This window comes from Seriola lalandi, unplaced genomic scaffold (assembly GCF_002814215.2).
Source record: "Seriola lalandi dorsalis isolate HSWRI2012SDOR001 ecotype SW California unplaced genomic scaffold, Sedor1 jcf7180002054609, whole genome shotgun sequence".
NCBI classification, from domain to species: domain Eukaryota; kingdom Metazoa; phylum Chordata; class Actinopteri; order Carangiformes; family Carangidae; genus Seriola; species Seriola lalandi.
This window is the reverse complement of record NW_019525162.1, coordinates 1,474,134-1,495,248: the sequence shown is the minus strand read 5'-3', so window position 1 is coordinate 1,495,248 and position 21,115 is coordinate 1,474,134. Positions and strand designations below refer to the sequence as shown.

The 21,115-nt window shown below is 40.3% G+C and overlaps 1 protein-coding gene across 1 annotated transcript; it reads left to right on the top strand.

Moving 5' to 3' along the window:
• The first annotated feature begins 1,013 nt into the window (after positions 1–1,013).
• Positions 1,014–9,247, top strand: zdhhc18a (zDHHC palmitoyltransferase 18a). The gene is made up of 9 exons (XM_023419728.2): positions 1,014–1,636; positions 1,813–1,973; positions 2,254–2,403; positions 3,097–3,234; positions 3,349–3,400; positions 4,594–4,696; positions 4,783–4,895; positions 5,122–5,227; positions 7,372–9,247. The coding sequence occupies exons 1-9, from the start codon at positions 1,401–1,403 to the stop codon at positions 7,708–7,710; spliced, it is 1,398 nt and encodes a 465-aa protein (XP_023275496.1). The 5' UTR covers positions 1,014–1,400; the 3' UTR covers positions 7,711–9,247.
• The last annotated feature ends 11,868 nt before the right edge of the window (positions 9,248–21,115 follow it).

The following is a 21,115-nucleotide window of genomic DNA, read 5'->3' as shown; positions in this document are numbered from 1 at the left end:
GCCAAGGTCACATGCTTACAAAGATTGCAACCTCAGTGTGAGACAAACAAATCCCAGATTGACAAATCCGACTGTCTGCAGAAAGTATACAAAGTGTTCCTTGTCCTATGAATGGATTGCATTTGTACAGGGTTTTACAGTATTGATGATGCCCTACAGTTTACCTCTCATTCACTGATTCACACACACTCACACAATGATGGCAGCGAGCTACCGTGCAAAGTGATGTGTGAAAGTGATCACTATTGGAAAAATATTTGGGAGTGTCTTGCAAAAGCACACTTTGACATGTGGACAGGAGGAGCTGAACCTACTCTTCCTGAACCATCTCAACTATAGTTAACAGGTAAATGTCATAGAATTCTCAATATGAGCTCTTCCATTAAACCTAAAATAATTAAATGAATAAACAAATAAAAAGCCAGAGAAGTCAATGATGTAATGCTTTTCCTAATCCCTGCCATGCTTAGCACACAGGTCAGCAGAACTGCTACCTTAAGGCCAATCATTTAAGAATGATGAAACTGAATTTTAGATGACTCTACAACTATGAAAAAAGAAAGTTTCCTCGGTAGTGGAGTGTATCAGTATGCAGTACCCAGTATCACACCGGCTCCAAGCCAGTGAGAATAATTTATGAGTTAATCAAATTACCTAGGAACTCTGGAGTCCCAAAGGGTCTGTTAAATACTCTCATCAGCCTGTAAAATATCCACTATGTGTACATAGAAAAATCTCTCCCATGATACTGAAGGCCAGCAACTGAACAACAGCATGAACTTATTTTGATTGTTTGCAACGAACTGGTGTATTATCTATATGGGCTTTCATTAAACAATGTGGGAAGGCACATACCTCGAGCTGCCTATGCCAATCCAAAGATTATCCCTGTGCGGGCGCTGCTGTTTGCCGCTGATCTACATATCATCTCCTCTCAAACCTGATGTGTTTGTGTCTTTACAAATCAGCGGAGATACGTCAACGTTCACGACGTGACGTACATCGGTTGACGGGAAGAGAAAAAAAGGAAACGTGAGCTGCCCGAAAGCCTGTCTGTCTGCTTGTGTTGCAATCTTAACAAAAGGCGAGACAATTTACCGAAATGAGCACTAATATTTATGCAAAGCTTTAATTTAACTACCCAAGATGGTAGTTAACCTTGAGTCAACTCGGGAATTGATCCAACTCGTTAAACTCAACTACGGAGAAGAATGCCTTTGCTGGTACGCTAGCTAGCTGGCGTTAGCTTTCAGGATGGGCAACTGAACGCTAACCGAACGGGAAAAATATAAATGTACAATGACTGAATCTTGAGAGCACTGTCTCTCGAAAGCGCGTCGAGAAAAAGCGAGTTCCGTGTGTGTCTTTAGCTACCTCCGAGCCGTGTGGATACTGTTTACATGATGAAGAACTGCGAGTACCAGCAGATCGACCCCCGGGCGCTGTCGGTGTCGCCCTCGTCGGCACAGAACCACCTCGAAAAGAAAGAGCAGCGGCCGCGGAGGAAATGGGAAGTGTTCCCAGGAAAGAACAGGTTTTTCTGCGATGGACGGATCATGCTGGCCAGACAGAGCGGTGTCCTTCCTCTGACACTGGGCCTTATTGTTGTCACTTGTGGCCTTTTCTTTGCATTCGAGTGAGTAACTACAAATGACCCTTTGTAAGTCAACTTTGAAGGTTCTTGCTAACGTGATGTGGAGGGTGGCCCTGAATCTAGCCTTATCACATTTGCTTTAAATGGAGTATCGTGACAATATGCTGGAGGAGTAAAGTTGATTTTGACTGAAAAGAGCTCATCTCCTTCTTTTACAGTTGCCCATTCCTGGTGGAGCATCTGACCATCTTCATACCTGTGATTGGTGGGATGCTTTTTGTTTTTGTGGTCATCTCCCTGCTGAGAACCAGCTTTACAGACCCAGGCATCCTTCCTAGGGCCACCCCAGATGAAGCTGCTGACATAGAGAAACAGATAGGTAAGGCACATCCTGGAATTGCATGCTTTCTGTGGGACAGATGGGGTAAAGGAGCTTTGCCATATGGGGGATCTCCGAGGGACGTGTTTGTCTTTGAACTGTAGACCAACACCTAAGCAGCTTATTCTAACTATCATGACTGAAGAGCACAAAAGCCAGACATAGGGTTGTTTGTGTTTATGTGGCGTTTATTATAACTTTTGATTGCTTTTTGGGTGAAGGTATGTATCAAATGTTCAAGTCTTACTGAGTCTTTCTACTTGTACTTTTCCATTTCAAGATACCTCAGGATCCTCTACATATCGCCCCCCTCCGCGTACCAAGGAGATCCTCATCAACCAGCAGGTGGTAAAACTCAAATACTGCTTCACTTGTAAAATGTTCCGCCCCCCTCGGACCTCCCACTGCAGCCTGTGTGACAACTGTGTGGGTAAGGATGCGTTCTAAAGTTACCACTTATTCCAACTACTCTAATTATACCTAAAAACTTATTACCATTGCCAAGAGGAACTTAATATCCCGTCACTCTGGAATGATTGCCTTTTATAAGTACTGTAGTGGCCAATTTATTAGGCACATGTGAATAAACTGATGGAATCCAGTACAACAGCTCTGCCATAAATTCTAGCTTTACCAAAGTTCATAGTGTTCAGCTTTTGGTGACATCAGAAATGTGTGAATCCAATTACATCCTTTTCATTGAGGTCATAGTTGTTGTTGCACCTCTCAATGTAACGCAGTCCAGTACAACATCACCTCTGTTTATAATGTAGATGTTAAAACATATAATTGAATAACACCTCTATGACATTGTCCACTAAAACTGAGTGCCCATCATAAAATTAAACAAAGTGGATAGAACAGTTGTATTGCATGACATTGAATTGTACAGGTATACCTAATTAAGTGGCCATATACAGTAGCCAATACAGAGCACTTATGCCTGGATCCACCCTGATCGCAGTCTTGTAGACTGGCTTAGGGGACCTCTTGTCTTTTTCGTCAGCTTCTGATATGAATAATTTAATATACAGTACAGTGTGTTAGATTTTGAGGCTTACTGCTGTTGTATTATAAAACTTGCCTTGAATCTTTGGTATGTTTACTGTTTTCTCACCCTCAGAACGATTTGATCACCACTGCCCATGGGTGGGGAACTGCGTTGGCAAACGCAATTACCGCTTTTTCTACAGCTTCATCATCTCTCTGTCATTTCTGACATCTTTCATATTTGGCTGTGTCATCACACACATTACTCTGCGTAAGTATTCTCACTCTACAAAAAGGCACAGATATCACTCAGTAGTTGTATGATGTTCCTGTCATGTTATCAAGAACCACTTTTTTGAGATATGTCTTTTTTTTTTTCCTCCAGGTTCTCAAGTAGTTAAAAGCCTCGTTCAAGCCATTCAAGAGAGCCCTGCCAGATATCCTTTGTACATACCACATTTTCATGTAGTCAACCTGTTTATGAGATAGATGAGATCTTTTTGAATTAGTTTATTTCCTGCCAACAACAAACACAAGTTACACTGTTGACAAGGCATTTCCCACTCCTCCTCAGCCTAAGCCCACGCTTAATAGGATCAGAGAGTTAGCATGCAGCAAAGCAGTGCTTTTAGGCAGATGGCTTTCCAGTAGTAGGTTTGCTGCCTCATGTCCTTGTGTGATGATGTCAGTGACTAGACAGATAAAGACGGCATGACTACACAGTGGTTTGAGTTGTTATTCGCAGACAAGGGGTTGGTTAATTTCCTAATGATGTGCATGATGAGCATGACATTATGTCTTCCTGTTGGAGTCTTTGTGCAAAGACTGTTTTTTTCCATTACTTATCTCATAGAGCAGGTGACTTTTAGATTTTATTTTAGAAACTTATTGCATCATTTTCATATTGGAATTTAAAACTTTGTGCATCCTCTGTGACCATAAGCATTAAAGGTCATAACGGCATTTTTAGCCAATTTATAAATAACATAATTTACAACATGTTCACTGTGATGGATTATCTACAGTATATCTTAAACAAGCTGAAACAAATGTAAACCAATGAGTTTCTGACTGGAAGGTAGGAATAGTAGCAACAGTATGATGGTGGGACAGCCTTTTGTTTACATCTGCATGACAAATTTGCAGTGGTAGAATGTAACGTATGCTTACTCAAGTATTGCCCTTGAATACAGTTTTGAGGTACTTGCATTTCACTTGAGTAATTCTATTTTCATTTATATTTAATGTTCTGATTTTAAAAATGGTTTGTCAAAATGTGAAGAGTTCATATTATAAGCACACGTGTTATGTGACGTTTTATATATTTGCAAGTACTTGATTCTATGCTACGTCTAAATAAATGACACCATTACATAACTACTTCTATTTTAGTAAGTCATAACGTAGAGGCATAAGCTAACTTAACTAATAAGCAAAGAAAAAGCACCCCCACCACAGTGTAAAATATGGCTACTTATCTCAGTGAATTTGAATTCTCTGTGTAATGGTGAGAGGGAAACAACTTCGACACCATTATCATAGATGTTAATCATGTTGCTTTCATTGTCACCTGTCCTAAGTAATGATTGATAATGATGATGTAATCATGCCTTGACTCTTCCTCGCTTACTGTGGTGGAGCTGGTGATTTGTTTCTTCTCCATCTGGTCTATACTGGGACTCTCAGGCTTCCATACATACTTAGTAGCCTCCAACCTCACAACAAATGAAGATGTAAGTATTAAACATATGACACCGTTCAATTCATTAATAGATTTTATCCACTGACTGACAGCATACCCTCTTTCTTTACTGTGCAGATAAAGGGTTCCTGGTCAAGTAAAAGGGGTGCGGAGGAGTCTGGGAATCCATACAGTTACAACAGCATCATAACTAACTGCTGTGTGACATTATGTGGCCCCATGCCCCCGAGGTGAGTGCTGATGTCAGGAGTCCTTATCATCCCTACACACATTTTTCTTCTAGTTACTCTGCAGTTCAGCCTGCCTCTCACTAATCATGTTAACAGCTCTACAAACATTTCCTCTACTCAGTATCAGTGAAAACACTTCATGAACCTTGACGATAGCATATGTCACAGTGCAGGTAGAGTTCACGTTTAAATGCATCATAATATAATCTTCTCTTCTGTTCTCTAGTCTGATTGACAGAAGAGGCTTCCTGTCTCCCGATGAGGCGATCCCTGCTGCTTCTGCCTCGGAGATAGAGCTGCCACTCTTTGCGGCCAAGAATGACACGCACATGGTAGGATGAACCAGCTTGTGGTCCCTCCCAAGTCCTGAATGTCCCATAGCTCCTGTGTTGTTGTTAGCCTGCCCCCCTGTGTGCCTTCTCCACAGTCTGTGTTTCCACTCCTTCATCCTCCAGACCTCCAGATTCAGCACCTCAAGTAGAGTTGCTGTCATGCGGTACTTTGCATCTTTGTCATGAAAGTCACACATTTTACATGTTTTGTCTATACAAACAGGAAGAAAAAGATTGTGGATTTGTTATAGTGAATGGCCCATTAAGTAGTCTATGTTTGCATTTGAACAACATTACTAGGGCTCAGCTTACGATGGTTTGAGACTAACATAATATAAAGCCAAATATTCACAGTAGAAATGATTGAGGTAGCTAATTATAGCTGACATGCGAGCTGCTGAAGAGGTAATTTATCACCGTGCAGCATGCTGAAGTAATACTGCTGTGTCATATATTCTTTTAGCTGTGGAACAAAATGTCTTGGAAGCCACTTGTAACACTGTTTGGCATCACTGAGCAGTTAAAAACAGCACGAAAGTGGGCAGAGAGTTTTAACAGCCAAATATTTAACCATTTCTGTAAGTCATTGTTGAGTTGCTGAGTTCCCCTGTCAGACTGCTGCAGATATGTTATGGTCATTTTGTGTTGACGGCAAACACGTTAATTGTCGCACCTTTTGAAATTTGAGTTTGTGTTTATGTCTGCTTACACTTGTAGGAATTCAACATGTTGCTGTATCTACCTCTCTGTTATTGTACTTCTCAGTTTGCTTGTATGTTGTGGTGAAGGTTTATGCACACAAAGGACTTTTTAAGTAGGACATGCAAATGGTATCAGATCACATTTTGTATTGGATTCATCAGCACTTTATCACAGATCATTTGTCACATGCCTTGAATACATTTGTCTAAATATGTCAACATATCAAATATCTTAGGTATATTATTAGCTTTCTAAAATCTACTTTTACTTCTATTTGTGCGTGCATCTTTTATTTACCTAAAAAGTATAACAAGTGTTTTTTTTTTATGTGTTAAATAAACATTATTTTTGTATTTTGGGATTTTGGTCTCTGTTTTAAGTTTACTTACTTACTTTCATTTTATCAAGTCTTCATGTGCCTGACTGCAGGTTTTAAGATGTTTGGAAAAAGTTGTATTTTCTGAGGTTAAACTTTTTATTTCAATACTTATAAGTTAGCGAACAGTTGGATTTATTTATTATGAGCATTTGTGTTAATCGCTGGATGAAAGATTTGACACTCAGTGTTGTACTGTATCCATTCCACCCTGCTAGGAGGAGAACTGTCAGGATTTTGCTTTTTCCTGCACAGCCTGAAGGGCACTGCTGCATGTAGACGGTTGATGGTAAGAGTAGGGTTGAACGTTAAACCAATCACAACATCTCTTCACTTGCCATTCATTGTCTCATCTTTCATATTGTACCCGTTTAGGTTTGGAGTTGCTGTCATCTTAACAGTTATTTCTTTTCTAAGTTATTTTATTTTTTGCATAAAGCCAAACGCAGATAGGGCAGATTTTGTGATTGGTTTGTAGTGATGGTGTGGATGGGTGCACTGTCTTATTTGAATGTGCATGCTTCACTACCATTCATTCATTCTCTCATTAACATTTGCTCACTCACTCAGTGCTGGATGGAGTTCGTGTTTGAGGGCTGATGATTTTTTCTCTTTGTCTTCTCTGTAGATAGATGACATGTTTTTCTCATTTATCTGGGGCTTTATTGTGCATGTATGGTGATGCAAACAAATACAAGTCTGTATAAACTACCTCCCTTTCTACTCTGATCAAAGCCAGAAGAAACACAGGAAGAAGCAGTGTCACCACACACATCAAAATCTTTCTTTACTCTTGTTTAATATGGTTGCCTTCTAATTGCATTGTCTGCATCTAACTCACTTCCTCCATGCTTCTTCATTTGAATCTTTTGACAGTGCTGTCATTTGTGCAATCACTGCTTCCATTGTGCTTGATGAGCTCCAAACTAATCCTTTAAATCACATTCAGATTTTTCTGTACATGTCCGTCTTACTGTTTTGTCATTGCAGCTTGGCCTTTCATAACGTGAACCCATGATGTTGCCCCATTTTTTCCTGACTTCTCTGTTTTCTCCTCTGCACACAGTGCACTCAGAGCACCAAGGACGTGCTGGAGAGGATGGTTAACTCCTCCGACTTTCATGGCCTGTGTCCCCCTTGCCCCCCAAAGACCACCCCTCTTGGCCCGGAAGTTTTCAGCACGCCGGCACCTTCCTCAGAGCCTTCACCCTCCACTGGCTGCTCACAACAGCACGACCACGAGCCCGTGGCCGCTCCTTGCCCTGTGTTCAGCAGAAGCAGCAAGAGGGACTCGCTGCACTCCATCAACCCAGCCTTCCGTCTGGCTTCTCCCTCGCCATCGCTGAGCCGGGCCGGCTTGATTCTGGGCGATGCACCCGACATTGGCTTTATCCCTCTATCCTGAGTGTGCACCCAGTAACAACAGAAGGAGTCATAGTGGACTTATTCCGCTGCTCTGTATCATTGGCAATGAATTTGACTGACTTTTTTTTTTACAGTGGTGGTCATGAAGCGTGTTGCCATTTGGTTTCTAAAGATGTCATTATGATTTGATTAAGCATTACCTGTTCTGTGAGTTAAATCAACAATGTACTACTGTATGTGTCCTTCAGGATGGAGGTAAATCTTAGTAACACTTGGAAGCACAATATAGAAATATTTTTTTAAACACCTTTTTATTAAAGATACCCAGAACATGCCTCCACACCTTCCACAGAACCTCAAGCCATACATCACAGCCGCAGTGTTTAAGTTCCTGTTAATATCTTATGCAAACAGGTCTTTAAATCTGGGAAAACTTAACGTTTGACTGTGGATGCAAGAAGTACAGGAACAAAAGATCTTACTGAAATGGCATGCTCTGGATAGTGAGCCATTTCACGTCACGTCCGATCATATCCTGTCACCCAGGTCTACATCAGCCCAGTGTCATTGGGTGGATCCAGTTTGACTGTTTTTAGATACATGAATAATCACTTTTTGAAGGGAGAGGAGGAGGTGCAGTTTTTGTTTTATTTTTATTGTATGCGTATAAAAGCTTTTTTTCAGTTTTTTCTAATCAGTTCTGCACATCTTGTACATCAGATGCTTTTAAGCTAAATGGCAAATATTTCAGATTTATTCAGGTATGACTGGATACTGAATGACTAAATTGTGTAGCATTTATACATAATTATACATAACTGTATAATGTCCACTTTGTTGCTTTATCAAATGTGTTGGATGTTAAAACCAAGTATTTAAATCAAAATCATATTTGCTGCTGCTGCCTATCAGGGCTTGGATTGGAGTATTCATCGCTGAAATGCTGTTTCCTATTTATGTGGTCTCCTGGAACGCTTTCAGTCTGAGTGAGCATCTGCTTTTTCTTTGCTTCAGGGCACATCAACAGTTTGTTACCTGTCACAAGTGTGTCGGTGGTTGGAGCACAGGCCTGACGTTCGACTGTTTCAAGCAGAGTAATGTTTTAGGAATGTTGATGAGGCCTCTTCTCGTGCAGGACAAGCTGTCATTTTCATGGCTGTGACCTTTAACTGCTCTTACAGCATGAAACTTAACTCCCTGTCTGTGATGGTGGAGTACAGTTTCTTGTGAGGGTTAGGAGTTAGTTTGTGCCACTAGGGGGCAGGATGTGAACAAGGATTGCAGGCTTGCCAGAGAACAATTTAGTAACTTGAAAACCATTAGAAGAAAGGCCTTGTGATGTTTTATTTATTCTTTCTTTTTGTAATTGAGTGTTGAAGCTGTACATAGGTTGTGAGTCTGTGAGGAACCACTTTGCCATAGTCAGTGGGTCGTTCATTTATCAGTCTGCATCAAGATCCATAGTTTGTGTAGAGACAATTACAAGCAGTGCTTGTATGAACAAACTTGTTTGCATTTTGTAGGATGTGACAGTGGACCTGTAACATTAGGTCAATAAAAATGATCAGTTTTGTTGACTTCTACTGTTTTTTGTCTCTTCTTTCTCTCAAAACTGATTTGTCTCAAATTTACACAATTAAAAATACAGCCTTACCATGTGAAGGCTTTCTGACTGCCTAGCAAAACCCTGTGTTCACTTTATATAAACTACTGTGATGTTAAACAGACCCATGTCAAAGTATGGCACACAAACAGTAAATCAGTGGTTATCGGGTTCATTCTTTCTGATAGCTCCCAAATGGAAACAATGTAGAGGTGCATGTCGGCCACATGTGCTCAGACAGGCAAACATCCAGTCATGAATGGGGTCGACGTGATGTGTGTTCACCAAATACACAAACTGTGGCCAGCAGCTGACTGAAAGATGGTTTCATGATATCTATGTGCGATAAAGAGTTACAACAAGATATTTTGGTAATTATCTTTCAGTTTAAAAAAAAATGTATTAGCCATCATTACCATAGTGTCTAGGTCCAAACCCCAGGTCTTGTACATTATACTGTTGATCACCAGAAGGCAAAAAGTCTGTAAAAGACTGTAAAAACAGATATGATTATCTGCTACCTGCCCTCAGATGCACTCCCGTCAAATAAGAGTCTTTTGACCTGCAGTTTACAGATTTTCTCTCCCGTTCCCCCCCTTGTAAATAGCCATTCGAAATGGAATATCATCTTTCAGAGTGTGGCAAATTGTTTTCTTGGCATTGCCTACAATCTGTTTATTCTGTGCCCAGGGTTATACTTTTTAAGCAGTAGATTTTCCCGTAATTATTCAAATTGAAAACTGGGAAAAAATAGCCTGTGGGGCCAGTGATCACAGAGGATGGACCATGGCAGCTGATGCTGGAGTCTGCCTGCACTTCAGCTGTCACTTGTGTGTGCAGAAAAGTGAGAATGTTGCTTTAAGGTCATCCGAAAATCAATTCTTTTTCTTTGAAGGGGTGTCTGCATATGGCAGCTGGTGTCTCCTGTTTCGCTGGTGTTTTTCAGCTTTCAAAGAGGATGCTTTTGAGTTTATGTAAAAATGTACAACAGCATGTGTTGTCTTATCTCTTATGAAGTAGCTTAGAAATTCTGAAAAATTTGTAGGCAATTTCAGCACACTTCACTTTGTAAGAATGTATAAGCACATTGTTATGATCTTTACATTTTTGCTTTTCACTGTGGCAGGTAATACAGGCAGAAAAAGACTGAAAACATAAACTTGTGGCTGATGCTTGCAAGACTCAGACCCCTTGTTGTGAAATTTGATAACCTTAATGGATTTCTAAAATGTTTTAATGTCTCTATTACCTCATTTGACTTCAAAAGAGTCCTTGCCTAGGCATGACAGTATAGCAACCTGTATATCTTAAGCTAACATGGAACAGATGGTCAAACTTTTGGCTCAGTGTCTCGCAGGAGGAAAGAGCCAAAGCATCACTGCCTCAGCATCTGTGTTGCATTTTAGCCACAATCATCCACAATCGCCTAGAGCACTAAACATTGTTCGCGGTAGAAGAGAAGTCTGAGGATGAGTTTAATTTAACAACAGCAGTGAAGGTACCAGGTCATCAGTGTGTACTGGGTTTATTTGTCAGCAGTGCTGAGATGTGGATTATTTGAATCCTTGTTGGCTGCGGGTGATTATTCGCCTGCTGGAGTGTGTCATGCTCTTTAACCCCAACTGGTGTGGCACTGAGACAGAGAAGGCCACCCAGTCAGAGGGGGATGAGAGGCTTTGCTTTACTACCGGTTTTCAAAATGAGAGGATGTACTTTAATGGAACCAAGGTGACTTTATTTTACTCGAGAAACAGGATTAGATCAGACAGAGGGTGATGAATAAGGGCTGAGCTTTATTGGTTGTACGTCTCTCTTTTCAGCAGATTTGTGGCCATTATACATAATCAATCAGAACAAAACTTCATTGTCTAATGTGGCACTTTCTTTTGGCTGACTCCTTCTTTTTTCTCGGAAACACATGGAGGAACATGCAGTAACCGAACGGCAGGGAAAGCCATCTCTTTCACTTAAAACTAATAAATTCCAGCTCTTCAAAGAAATAGCCCACTACCAATTTACCTCCGGCTGTCATCCACTCTGTGATTCATCATGCTCGTTCCTCTTCAGCGAGCCACTTTTGGCTCTGCTGTCATGTGTGCAGCGGTGTGTCACGCTCTCACAAGTCTTTTCCTCATCGCTCGCTGGTCTGACTGGAGCAAAAGTGAAGTACCTCAGCGAACAAAACAGGTGACTCACAGTCAGGGCTGCTGTGAGCATCACTGCCGCTGTGATTTGGACAGCTAAAAGTGTGTCTCTATGTGCTGGGCAGTGAAGCTGGATATAATTAACCCTGTGCTGAGCAGAATGAACCAGCTGCCAGGAGGCTGCAGCTGCCAGCAGGCATAGTTCGTTGCCTCTGCCAGTGAAACATGAAACAACTGAATCCTGTGGGTATAGTCTGCACACGGTGGTTAAAATCTCTGAATCCTAAAGGTTGAAACTATAACAACCAAATGCCCTACAGTTCTTGCATACTTTCCTAAAGGTGGATATATGAAATAAAATTTCCTCAACAAAAAAATGTAAGGGATGTTTGACCTCCTAACAAACAGGGTCGAAGCGCAGCAAAATTTTGCAACTCTTTGCATGTTAGCTGACACTACAAGCAATAAAGATAAAGGTTTCCTCATAGAATGTCCATGGCAACCTGTTGAGTGTGTGTGTGTGTGTGTGTGTGTGTGTGTGGAGTTTGGTCAGTACTTAACCATATGTTTGTGTACTGCTTTTCTGGGAATTTCTCTGGGTGTAACAAGGGTGGATTCGATTAACTGTGTGTTTGGGCATGGTGGCGAGTGCTAAAGCCAAAAGCCTTTTACTACATAGAGCTCATGATAGATCAGGTCAATGTTATTTTTTGGTTGGTTTGTGTATTAGATTTGTTGACCAAATGCAATTTGGTGAGTGCAGGGTTACAGATCTTACTGGATAGCTTACAGTGCACAGGGTGTTTTAGGTTGTGATGGTCAGTGAGATAATTCAGTGCACTCTTTAGCTTATTATTTAATTCATTTGTTATTTAATCCACTGTATCTCAGCAGCAGCTGTTACTATTGTAACACTTTTGATCTTGATATATAGGCCTTGATTATGACCCCCCCCATCTTCATATCTCTCATTTCCACTTTTCCAAGATACCATATCTGCTGAACAGCAACAATTAGTATTTGCATTTTTTTTCTGAGTACAGATTAGATAAAAAGATAAGTAAAAAGACGTGAGATATGCGCAGTTCTTGCAGTGGAAAAACGTTGGCTGTGCGTGGTGAGGTGGAAAGATCTCCCCATGGAAACCTGAATATGTGCCATGGGGCTGGATTAGTGTACCAAGGTACCACAGGGTCAAACCTTATCACAGCAGACTGTTAGATATGGTGATATCAATCCGTGGAAATGCTTTGGTTGCTGACAAATCATTTTTTATAATATCGACACCCTCTTAAAATAATAGATGTGTATAAGAGACAGGGTGATATCAATCCGTGGAAATGCTTTGGTTGCTGACAAATCATTTTTTATAATATCGACACCCTCTTAAAATAATAGATGTGTATAAGAGACAGGGTGATATCAATCCGTGGAAATGCTTTGGTTGCTGACAGATCATTTTTTATAATATTAAGGCTAACCTACCAGCAGATAACATGTCACTGTTTATTTTCTTAAGCTGCACTCTTTTGAAACAAGACAATGGTTTCAACTTTTTAAACAACTCCGTTAATGAGCTTTATATCTCCACGTTGCCTCCAATGTATGAATGAAAGAAACATTTGTTGACTTCTGCAACAGGCAGAAATGCATCAATGCACTTAAAGGTTCTACATGTAACATTCAGAAAACCCTTCTTATTAACGACAACGGTGGCTGTTAGGTCAGCATCCTGTTGCTCACACAAGCATGCATGCTCGCACTCCAAATGTAGGCACAAGTGAGTGTCTTGGGCATCGGCCAAAGCAGTGACATGATGGTCGGATAGGGAAAGAAATTCAGCTCTGTATGGCATTTGGATAGTACCAATTTAAGCATTTCCTGGAGAAGAAGAAGGACCAATTTACTGTTCTGTTGCTGCCAAACCTTGTGGAGTTTTGAATGAGATTAATTCTGCAGACAAGAGACCGGTGGTGATGTAACAGCGACTACATGAAAGGAACATCTACTGGCGGAGGAGTCATGCCCTGGACACAAATGTGGCATGTTCTCAAGTGCACCATGAAAAAGCCAGCCGATGCGGTGGCCCACCACGATTGGTCCTGGTAGTCACGGTGACCAATCCAATGAAACAAGACTTAACATGATTGACCAGCATCATGTTAAGCTAGCTGGTTAGCATATTAATGTTATTAAAAGAACAGAAGTGATAGAAATAGAAGCAAATGAAAATATTTATTTCTACTGCTGGATACAGCTCTTGGCAAGTAAAGGACTGAAGTTTGATGGTTAACTCACAACGTTTCTTCTAGACTGGTAAGTAACAGCAAACAGCTGTTAATGCTAACACTGACTATGTAGCTGTAACAAAACTTGCCAAAAGAGCCTTTAAATAACTTTTTTTTCTCTATGTAAGAGTAAGGTGGCATGCATTTTAGCAAACTAAAATTTTCCAGTAATAGGTCAAGTGTGCTGTCTGTCTTCTTTTCTTTTTTACCTTTTAAAGGTTTATTTTAATCCTCAGGCCTTCTAAAATGATTAAGGAAAAACAATTTGTATCTTCATTTATTTGAAAAGATATCATCTGGGTGGGCTGACTATGAGCAGTTACAGTTTTAAAAAATCTGTAAATATTGTTTAACATATTTGAATATTTTATGCTGTTTAATATGTTGTCCATCAGCTGTAGTTCCTCTGCAGATTCTGATTTTTATGAACACATAAGATCCAATACATTGTTATACAGTAAATAAAAGTCACTCAAAACTATATAAAATGGGATTTTCCCCTGGGGATTTGTGGACTTCCTTACATATACAGTAAATGTATGTACATATGTAGCCTATATAAAAGAGATAAGTATCTGGTTAGTTACAGAACATGGTTGTGCAATAACTAGTCAATAAAAGCCAGTGAACTTCACACACTTGTTCATTTCCCAAGTTTATGTATCACCTACAATAAAGTCAGAGGGAGAAAGAGGTATATGGGACAAGGTGATTGACAGATGACAGGGCATGACCAGGCATATTCTCAGCATGTTTGACTTTTAGCTAAGACCACAGTACAGTTTTATGAGGCAAGCACAGGTTAAATGCTCCATATTGCTTATCTTGTTCACCTATGTTACTTAAAAGTAAGTTATGTAAAAGGCAGCAAAAGACACGCACCGAGATAAGAAGATGTTCTATAGTCAGACACAGGCCATTGGGCTTTTAAATGTACAGTGAAATGTCTGAGACTGTGAGGTGAATGTCGAGTGATTTGTTGATCTAAAACATGGAGCGCAGTGTCTGAGCCCCAGTCGCTGCTTATAGCACTACAATATGTATCTCCGGGCAGCTCTTGGCCATGTGTGCAACATGCCTGCCTCCTGCATGCTTCCAGTTACAGCACTGCATAAATCACCAGAAAACCCCGCAGGAATCTTCCAAACTACATCGAACAAGCCGAGTTTGTTTTTGTTCAAAGGTTTGTTTTGTTGTCGATATTCACAAACACCTGGCATGAATTTGGAAATGCCTGCAAATCACTGATCATAAGCTCTTGGAACATCCAGCTGGCCCTCTCTGAGCCATGGTATGATGGGATACACTTTTGCCCGATCCCATAATCCCTCCAGGGGGAGGATTTAAGAAATCTGGATGATCATGAACACATTTTTATTAGTCTCTTGTTAGGACAGAGGTTTTAACCTGTGTGAGAGCTGCTGTTTTCAGTCCAACGGTATCTGTTACATAAGTCAATCATCTTGACCCATATACACATTGTCTCTGAGGGGTGGGGGTAGGGGGGTGGGGTGGGCGTGCTCCATACCTTTTCTGTGCTTTGACCCAAAAGGTGTCAAGTGAATTGGCACAATTGCTCTCTTTATCGCCCCCTCAGGCTGAGTTATTCTCTGGGCTACTGGATGGGGGTGAGGAGCAGGATTTCTGGGAATGAAATCAGAGCTCTCTGCCTAATAGGGGTTCCCTCTCACTTCTGGTAAATGCTCCAGAAAGTGGAAGCAGCCGGTTCTCTTTGTGGTAGCTTTTAATATGCAATGTCCACACCAGGCACATGTGTTGAGAAAATGACAGAACAAGTTTATTTTATAAGCTTTTATTATGGTTACATTTGGTGACTCAGCAGGATCTGCACATTGAAGGCAGCTGTCATCTTGCTTCCACGTCCCTGTTAGTAGTGTTTGTTTGTTGGAGAATAATCAATAATCAGAATCCATTCATCTACCAACACTAAAGCTGGTTAGTGAAGCAAACTGGGTGTTTATTTTCTTTTTGTTAAGTATTTGACAAGGTAATTTGCAGCAGCGACCCTAAAGATCCTATTGCGGTGGGTGTGGGGTGATTGCGTAACATGATTTAAGCTCCAGTTAAAGTAGCTGTCCAAGTTAGGAAGTCACAGACATACAGAAGAAGGTGAGGGTGTTTTATTACCAGGGCCATACATTCCTCTCTCATACACGACAATATAGGCAGGAGTAAGTCACATGTGTTGAGATATCCATGTGCTTATCTGAATTTGGATTTAAGGAAAAGAAAAAAAAATAGATAAAGGAGAAAATGTGTGCATGACTCCCTTTATCACATAAGCTGGGAAATTGATTTATTGGGAAACTAGAGATGTCATCGCATTCTCTTAAGGAATTACTTATCTTGCCTCGGTGTATACATTTGTATATTGTAGATCCATGTTTCCAAACACTCGTGTACTGTTAAATTATCTTTTTTTCTATAGTGCCATCCACATTCTGCACAACTTAAGCCTGAGTCAAAGTTTTTTCTCCTTCAGTCTTTCCACCCATTCAGAGGGTAAAGTGAGCCAAGCCTTACATAATACATAGTCTAACACTATATTTGACCATTGAGCTTCAGAGCAATTCAACTATGCAATAAGCTCTCCTCTCGAAAGATATTGTCATTGATATGGTACAACTATGGACCTGCAGACCGTCTGGTCCATATAGATGCTGACGGTTTGTAACTTAAAAAAAGAAAAGAGAAAAGAAACCATCATAAAATCAGTAAAAACAAGTTTAAAAAACAGATTCTGTAACATAAAACCATTTGCAACTCTGACTTTTATTACTTAATCCAGTTTTGACATGCTTATAATCTTTGGGAAATACTGTATTATGTCTAATTATACCCTTAACATCAGGTTTGGTTTACAATACTCATCAATAGAAGTCATGATTTTATTTGAATCTAACAAGACTAACAAAGCTTACATCAGATCAATAGCACGTAGTGTGTGTTACATTTGAGTATTTTTCCATTTCACAAGAGATGTGGACCGAGCAGAGAGGAGATGTGTGATACCACTTGAATCTATAGTGTGTTTTTGGTGTGTTTTTATTTCCCAGGTGCACACTGGTCAGCTCTGCCAAGCACTACTGTAATCAATCAAGCAGACAGCGGAGGCAGTCTGACGTCAGCAGCACGGCTGCTTGCGTAACCTTGTTCCACTGTCCCATAGATTTGTCATCTGGAGCAATCCGGAAAAGTAAACTTACCTCTCTTATCATACGTCCTCTATCGCAGATTGGCCCTATGGTGTCCAGGCTGACTGGTCACTTCAACCTGGCTGCGTAGACAGGTCATCTGCTGCCAAGGCAAACTGGGCCAGAAAAGCAACTGTGATAGAAATGTGTTTGATTCGTTGACAAAATCAAACTTGCTTTAAAATCAAACACGCAATGTTAAGTCGGACATGCAACGTAATGGCAGCAGCTGCATCACTATTTTAGCTATGGCAGCACTGTCCAAAGTTACACATGATGCACAGTCTAATAATAGCAAATGCTTGGTCTTCTAGTATTACAAGTCTGAATGTGCTCAATGTCGAATGAAGAAAGTCTTTTTGGGGAAATAATTCACTTAGATCGTAGGAGCCCTGACAGATGAGTGAGAAAACGAGCTGCACAACTCATCCAGTGTGGCAGAGGGAGTATTATCTGTCTTCGCACAATTGATCATTGTGACACTTCACGGCTTGTTGTTTGGCAACATCGATTTTCAGCCACGCTTTTACAACACGTTCTGACGTGTGCTCATGTCCCTGCACTTGAGAGAAGCCTCCTCAACAGCATTGTTCCTCTTCTTGTCACTGCCCATAGAGATGTTTGACAAAAAAAAAAGAAAAAAGAAACTGTCTGATGTGCTTCATCAGCCTCTGAGCACAAATACAAGGGAACAAAAACCCATGAATGTCTTCAACCAACTTTCATTGAAGGTCTTTAATATTGTTGTACTGAAGACTGCCATATTGTTTCATAATGTTTGACCATGATCAAGGATTGGAAAAATACATCTGCATAATGCATCATTTGTTTAAGGTGTGTTTAAATACTGGCTATCTCGCCGCGCCTACAAGACTCACAGTCTCAGTTGTCATGGCTCCAGCAGGATGTCAACTCAGGGATAAACAGAGGATACACTAACACTGACATGAATGAACAGAAGTTGAATCAGGGAATAATAAGCAGTGTAACATTGCAGGAGTTTTTTTTCCTTTGTTGTTGTCTTCAGTGTCTTAATTGTTTTTGTTCCACAGCACGAATGTCTTCACTTTATATCCGATTGACTCCCTCTGACATGGGAAACTGAGGATGTCAATTAGATTGACATTTATCTGCCGTCATTGTTCTCTCGTCCCCAAGTGTTTCACATTCAGGTAAACGCTGGCTCTGCTCCCAGGATTCACAGCTGCCACATGGTGGGTTATTTATAGTTGGATGACGCAGATGTCTCACATCAGCCCCTGGCAGGGCCCTCAGCTGGAGACGCCTCTGCCTCGCTGCCCGACAACCGCGGATGCTGTTGCCACGGAAACAGGATTATGTTGACATCACAAGGATTTGAAGTGATCTTCTGTGGAGACCAAATCCATGGTACGCCCACGACCTGACCTCTCAGAGGCCTGGGAGACACTGTCCGCCTCCAGCTGTGTGTTGTTGAGAAGTGCGTGAACCAAACACACACGCACCACACACACATATGGTTGGGAGGACATTATGATGTGCGTACCTGAGTGCGTAAGAGCGTGTGTTTCCGTCTGTCTGTGTTTTATTGCTGCATCACTAAAAACCCACAACAGGTCAATCATGACATGAACTTCACTCTCTTATAAACATTTTACAGATGCACTAACATGCTGTGTCGACAAGCGTGAGAAGCTGGGGATTTTATACATGATGACATATTTGGGTCATTTTAAAAGAGGAAATTACTGATGTTTTCACCTGTATTGTTCACTGGCAAATTACATACTATAACAACCTTACAGCCTTCACACCACTGAAAGAGTAACATCTGCCATTATGAGTAATGTCTACCATTGTGTGAGGTCCTTCATTAAGGGATATTTATTTAAACACATAATAGGCTACACAACAGGACAGGATAAGACATAAAGACAATCACAATGTGACTGCAATTCTCTCCTATAAGCCCTGGAAGATTTTGGAAAATCAGAGTGAATAATTAAAGCAGAACGCATTGACAGCATCTGACAGATCATAGATTCACCAGCTTTGCAGTTCAATGTGTTTACAGTATTCATGTGAAAGCCCTCTGCAGGTGGACAAACATACACAGTATTAAGCATAAAAAGTCAACAGATGTTTTGTTCAGACTAGAGGAATGTCTCTGCATCTGCACCAAAACAAATAAGAAACAATGCAGATAAGGAGGCAGGCTTGAAAGAAGTGGCAGCATTGTATCTGAAAACGTAAATGGAAAACTACAATGAAAAGGGCATCACGGGTTATCGGAGCCTTTTCATAAACCCCTGCACAATCATGAGCAAATTAAATGAACGATTGTTAGTGTGGCTTGTAGGCTTTAATTTTCCATTGGCTGAATAAACAAACAATTCAAAGGTAACAGCTCTCCACTTTAAACACAGGCATCTACTAAAAATGATAAGAACCTATGAAAATGTATAATTAGCAAACAACATTTTACAGTTTTAACAGACTGCTATCGTAGCTGAAATACTCAACGACTGACAAGCAGCTCCTGGGTTTCAGTGAAAGAGATGATGGATTTCCAGAATGATTAATGGGGTCTGTTTTATGCATCAGATACTGTGGCTATACATACTGTACATATTTTAAATAACAAAACAGTGATACTAGAGGCTCATATGCATTTGTATTATCTTGTACATTTTACAGTATTTTTCCTAAGCCTAAGATACGAGTGAATATGTGCAAAAAAAAATCTAAATTGTCTGCGCTCTTGCTAGTTAATACAGGTGACATAGCCTTAGCTAAAGATAATTTACTCACTTTTTCCTGTTTGCTGTAATGTATTTTGATCTTTTGACATCTTAATATTTGAGTTTGTTATACCACATAAATAAGGTTGTAGCTAAATCTAATCATAATGGAGAAAAAAAAGAAAAAAAACACCAAATATACTACTGCTAAAAGCTAACTAGCCTAGCTTAGCAGGGTAAAAGTAGCAGCAGCGGTCTCAGCAGCCTCTGGAATTCACATGGTTTTAAATCATATATTTGGATGTATTTAATCAAAGATGAATCTATTAAAGTAGCTTGTAAATGGATAAGAAAGCTGAGGAAGAAACTACAGCAAATTATGTTTGAGGATACTAAGGGCACAGCAATTTATCGTCAGTACCTTATGTCTTCTTTATGTTAAGTCTGTGACAATGAAGGCATGAGGTTAAGGTTTATTTATATTTGTAAGACAGTATAGGTACTGCAGAGACTACTCAGGAACAGAACATTTATTTTTGTATTTTTGCTGATGTTTATGATGTTGTGAAATGATCAACAAAACAGGAAATGCAAAAAAATATAGTTATGCTACACAAAACCATGTTCATTCTGATGTTCCTCTATTATTTGTCATTTTCCTTGTGAAGTATGGGTTAATTTTACCTGTCCAGGGCTCTGTAAATGATTCAAATGAAAAAGAAAAACAGAAAAAAACCCCACTTTCTGGTTGATCTGCTCACAACCAGTAGACATACAACTGGTGTTGCTTTGTCTTAACGGCTTACAAGCCAAGAAGGTTGTGAAAGACTGGCCTAGAGGTTAGTAAACTGAGCTTGTGACTACAAAGTTGCCAGGGTGAATTTTCTGGATAATACTGATTGGAAGAACACATGTAGCTCCTGTTGAAGTTCCCTCTTTACAGCTTACTACAGCACAGCCTTTAACCTATTTCGCTTGCTCAAGAATGCTAATGGTGTTCTCTTGCTTCCTGTATGATCATGAAGTGTATGATCGTGAAGGAGGGCGTTACTGCTAAAAAACATCCTGCATGTTCTGCAAACATTCCCTGGGTAAATAAAGAAATACATCATGAGAGTAAAAGTGGAGGTTGTGTTTGCACAGCTGTACTCTCCATAATCAATCATTTTTACCTATCTGCTTGCAATCGCATATAAATGGCCAAGTATTAAATTAATATATAGCATACTAATTTCTAATATTGCTGCAGCTGAGGCCATGCAAATCTGAAGATCAGTAGATCATGAGACTTGTTTCAGGGAAAACCCTGTCAGGATGCACCATGAGTAGAGCAGAGGGGAGGAGCCTGTCAACTGCGTCACATGAAGGGTGTTCCCTACAGACAGGGCGTCCATAATAAATGATCAAACATAGCAGCCAATCACAGGGCTCATGCTAATGAGCCTTGCTTTAAACCCTCTGGACCTTCCTTATGA

Bases quoted from the DNA above. Each gene is read 5' to 3' on its own strand.
- zdhhc18a (XM_023419728.2), top strand. From the start codon at position 1,401: ATGATGAAGAACTGCGAGTACCAGCAGATCGACCCCCGGGCGCTGTCG. The intron at 1,974-2,253 runs GTAAGGCACATC...TTCCATTTCAAG, and splicing joins TGACATAGAGAAACAGATAG to ATACCTCAGGATCCTCTACA. The intron at 2,404-3,096 runs GTAAGGATGCGT...TCTCACCCTCAG, and splicing joins CCTGTGTGACAACTGTGTGG to AACGATTTGATCACCACTGC.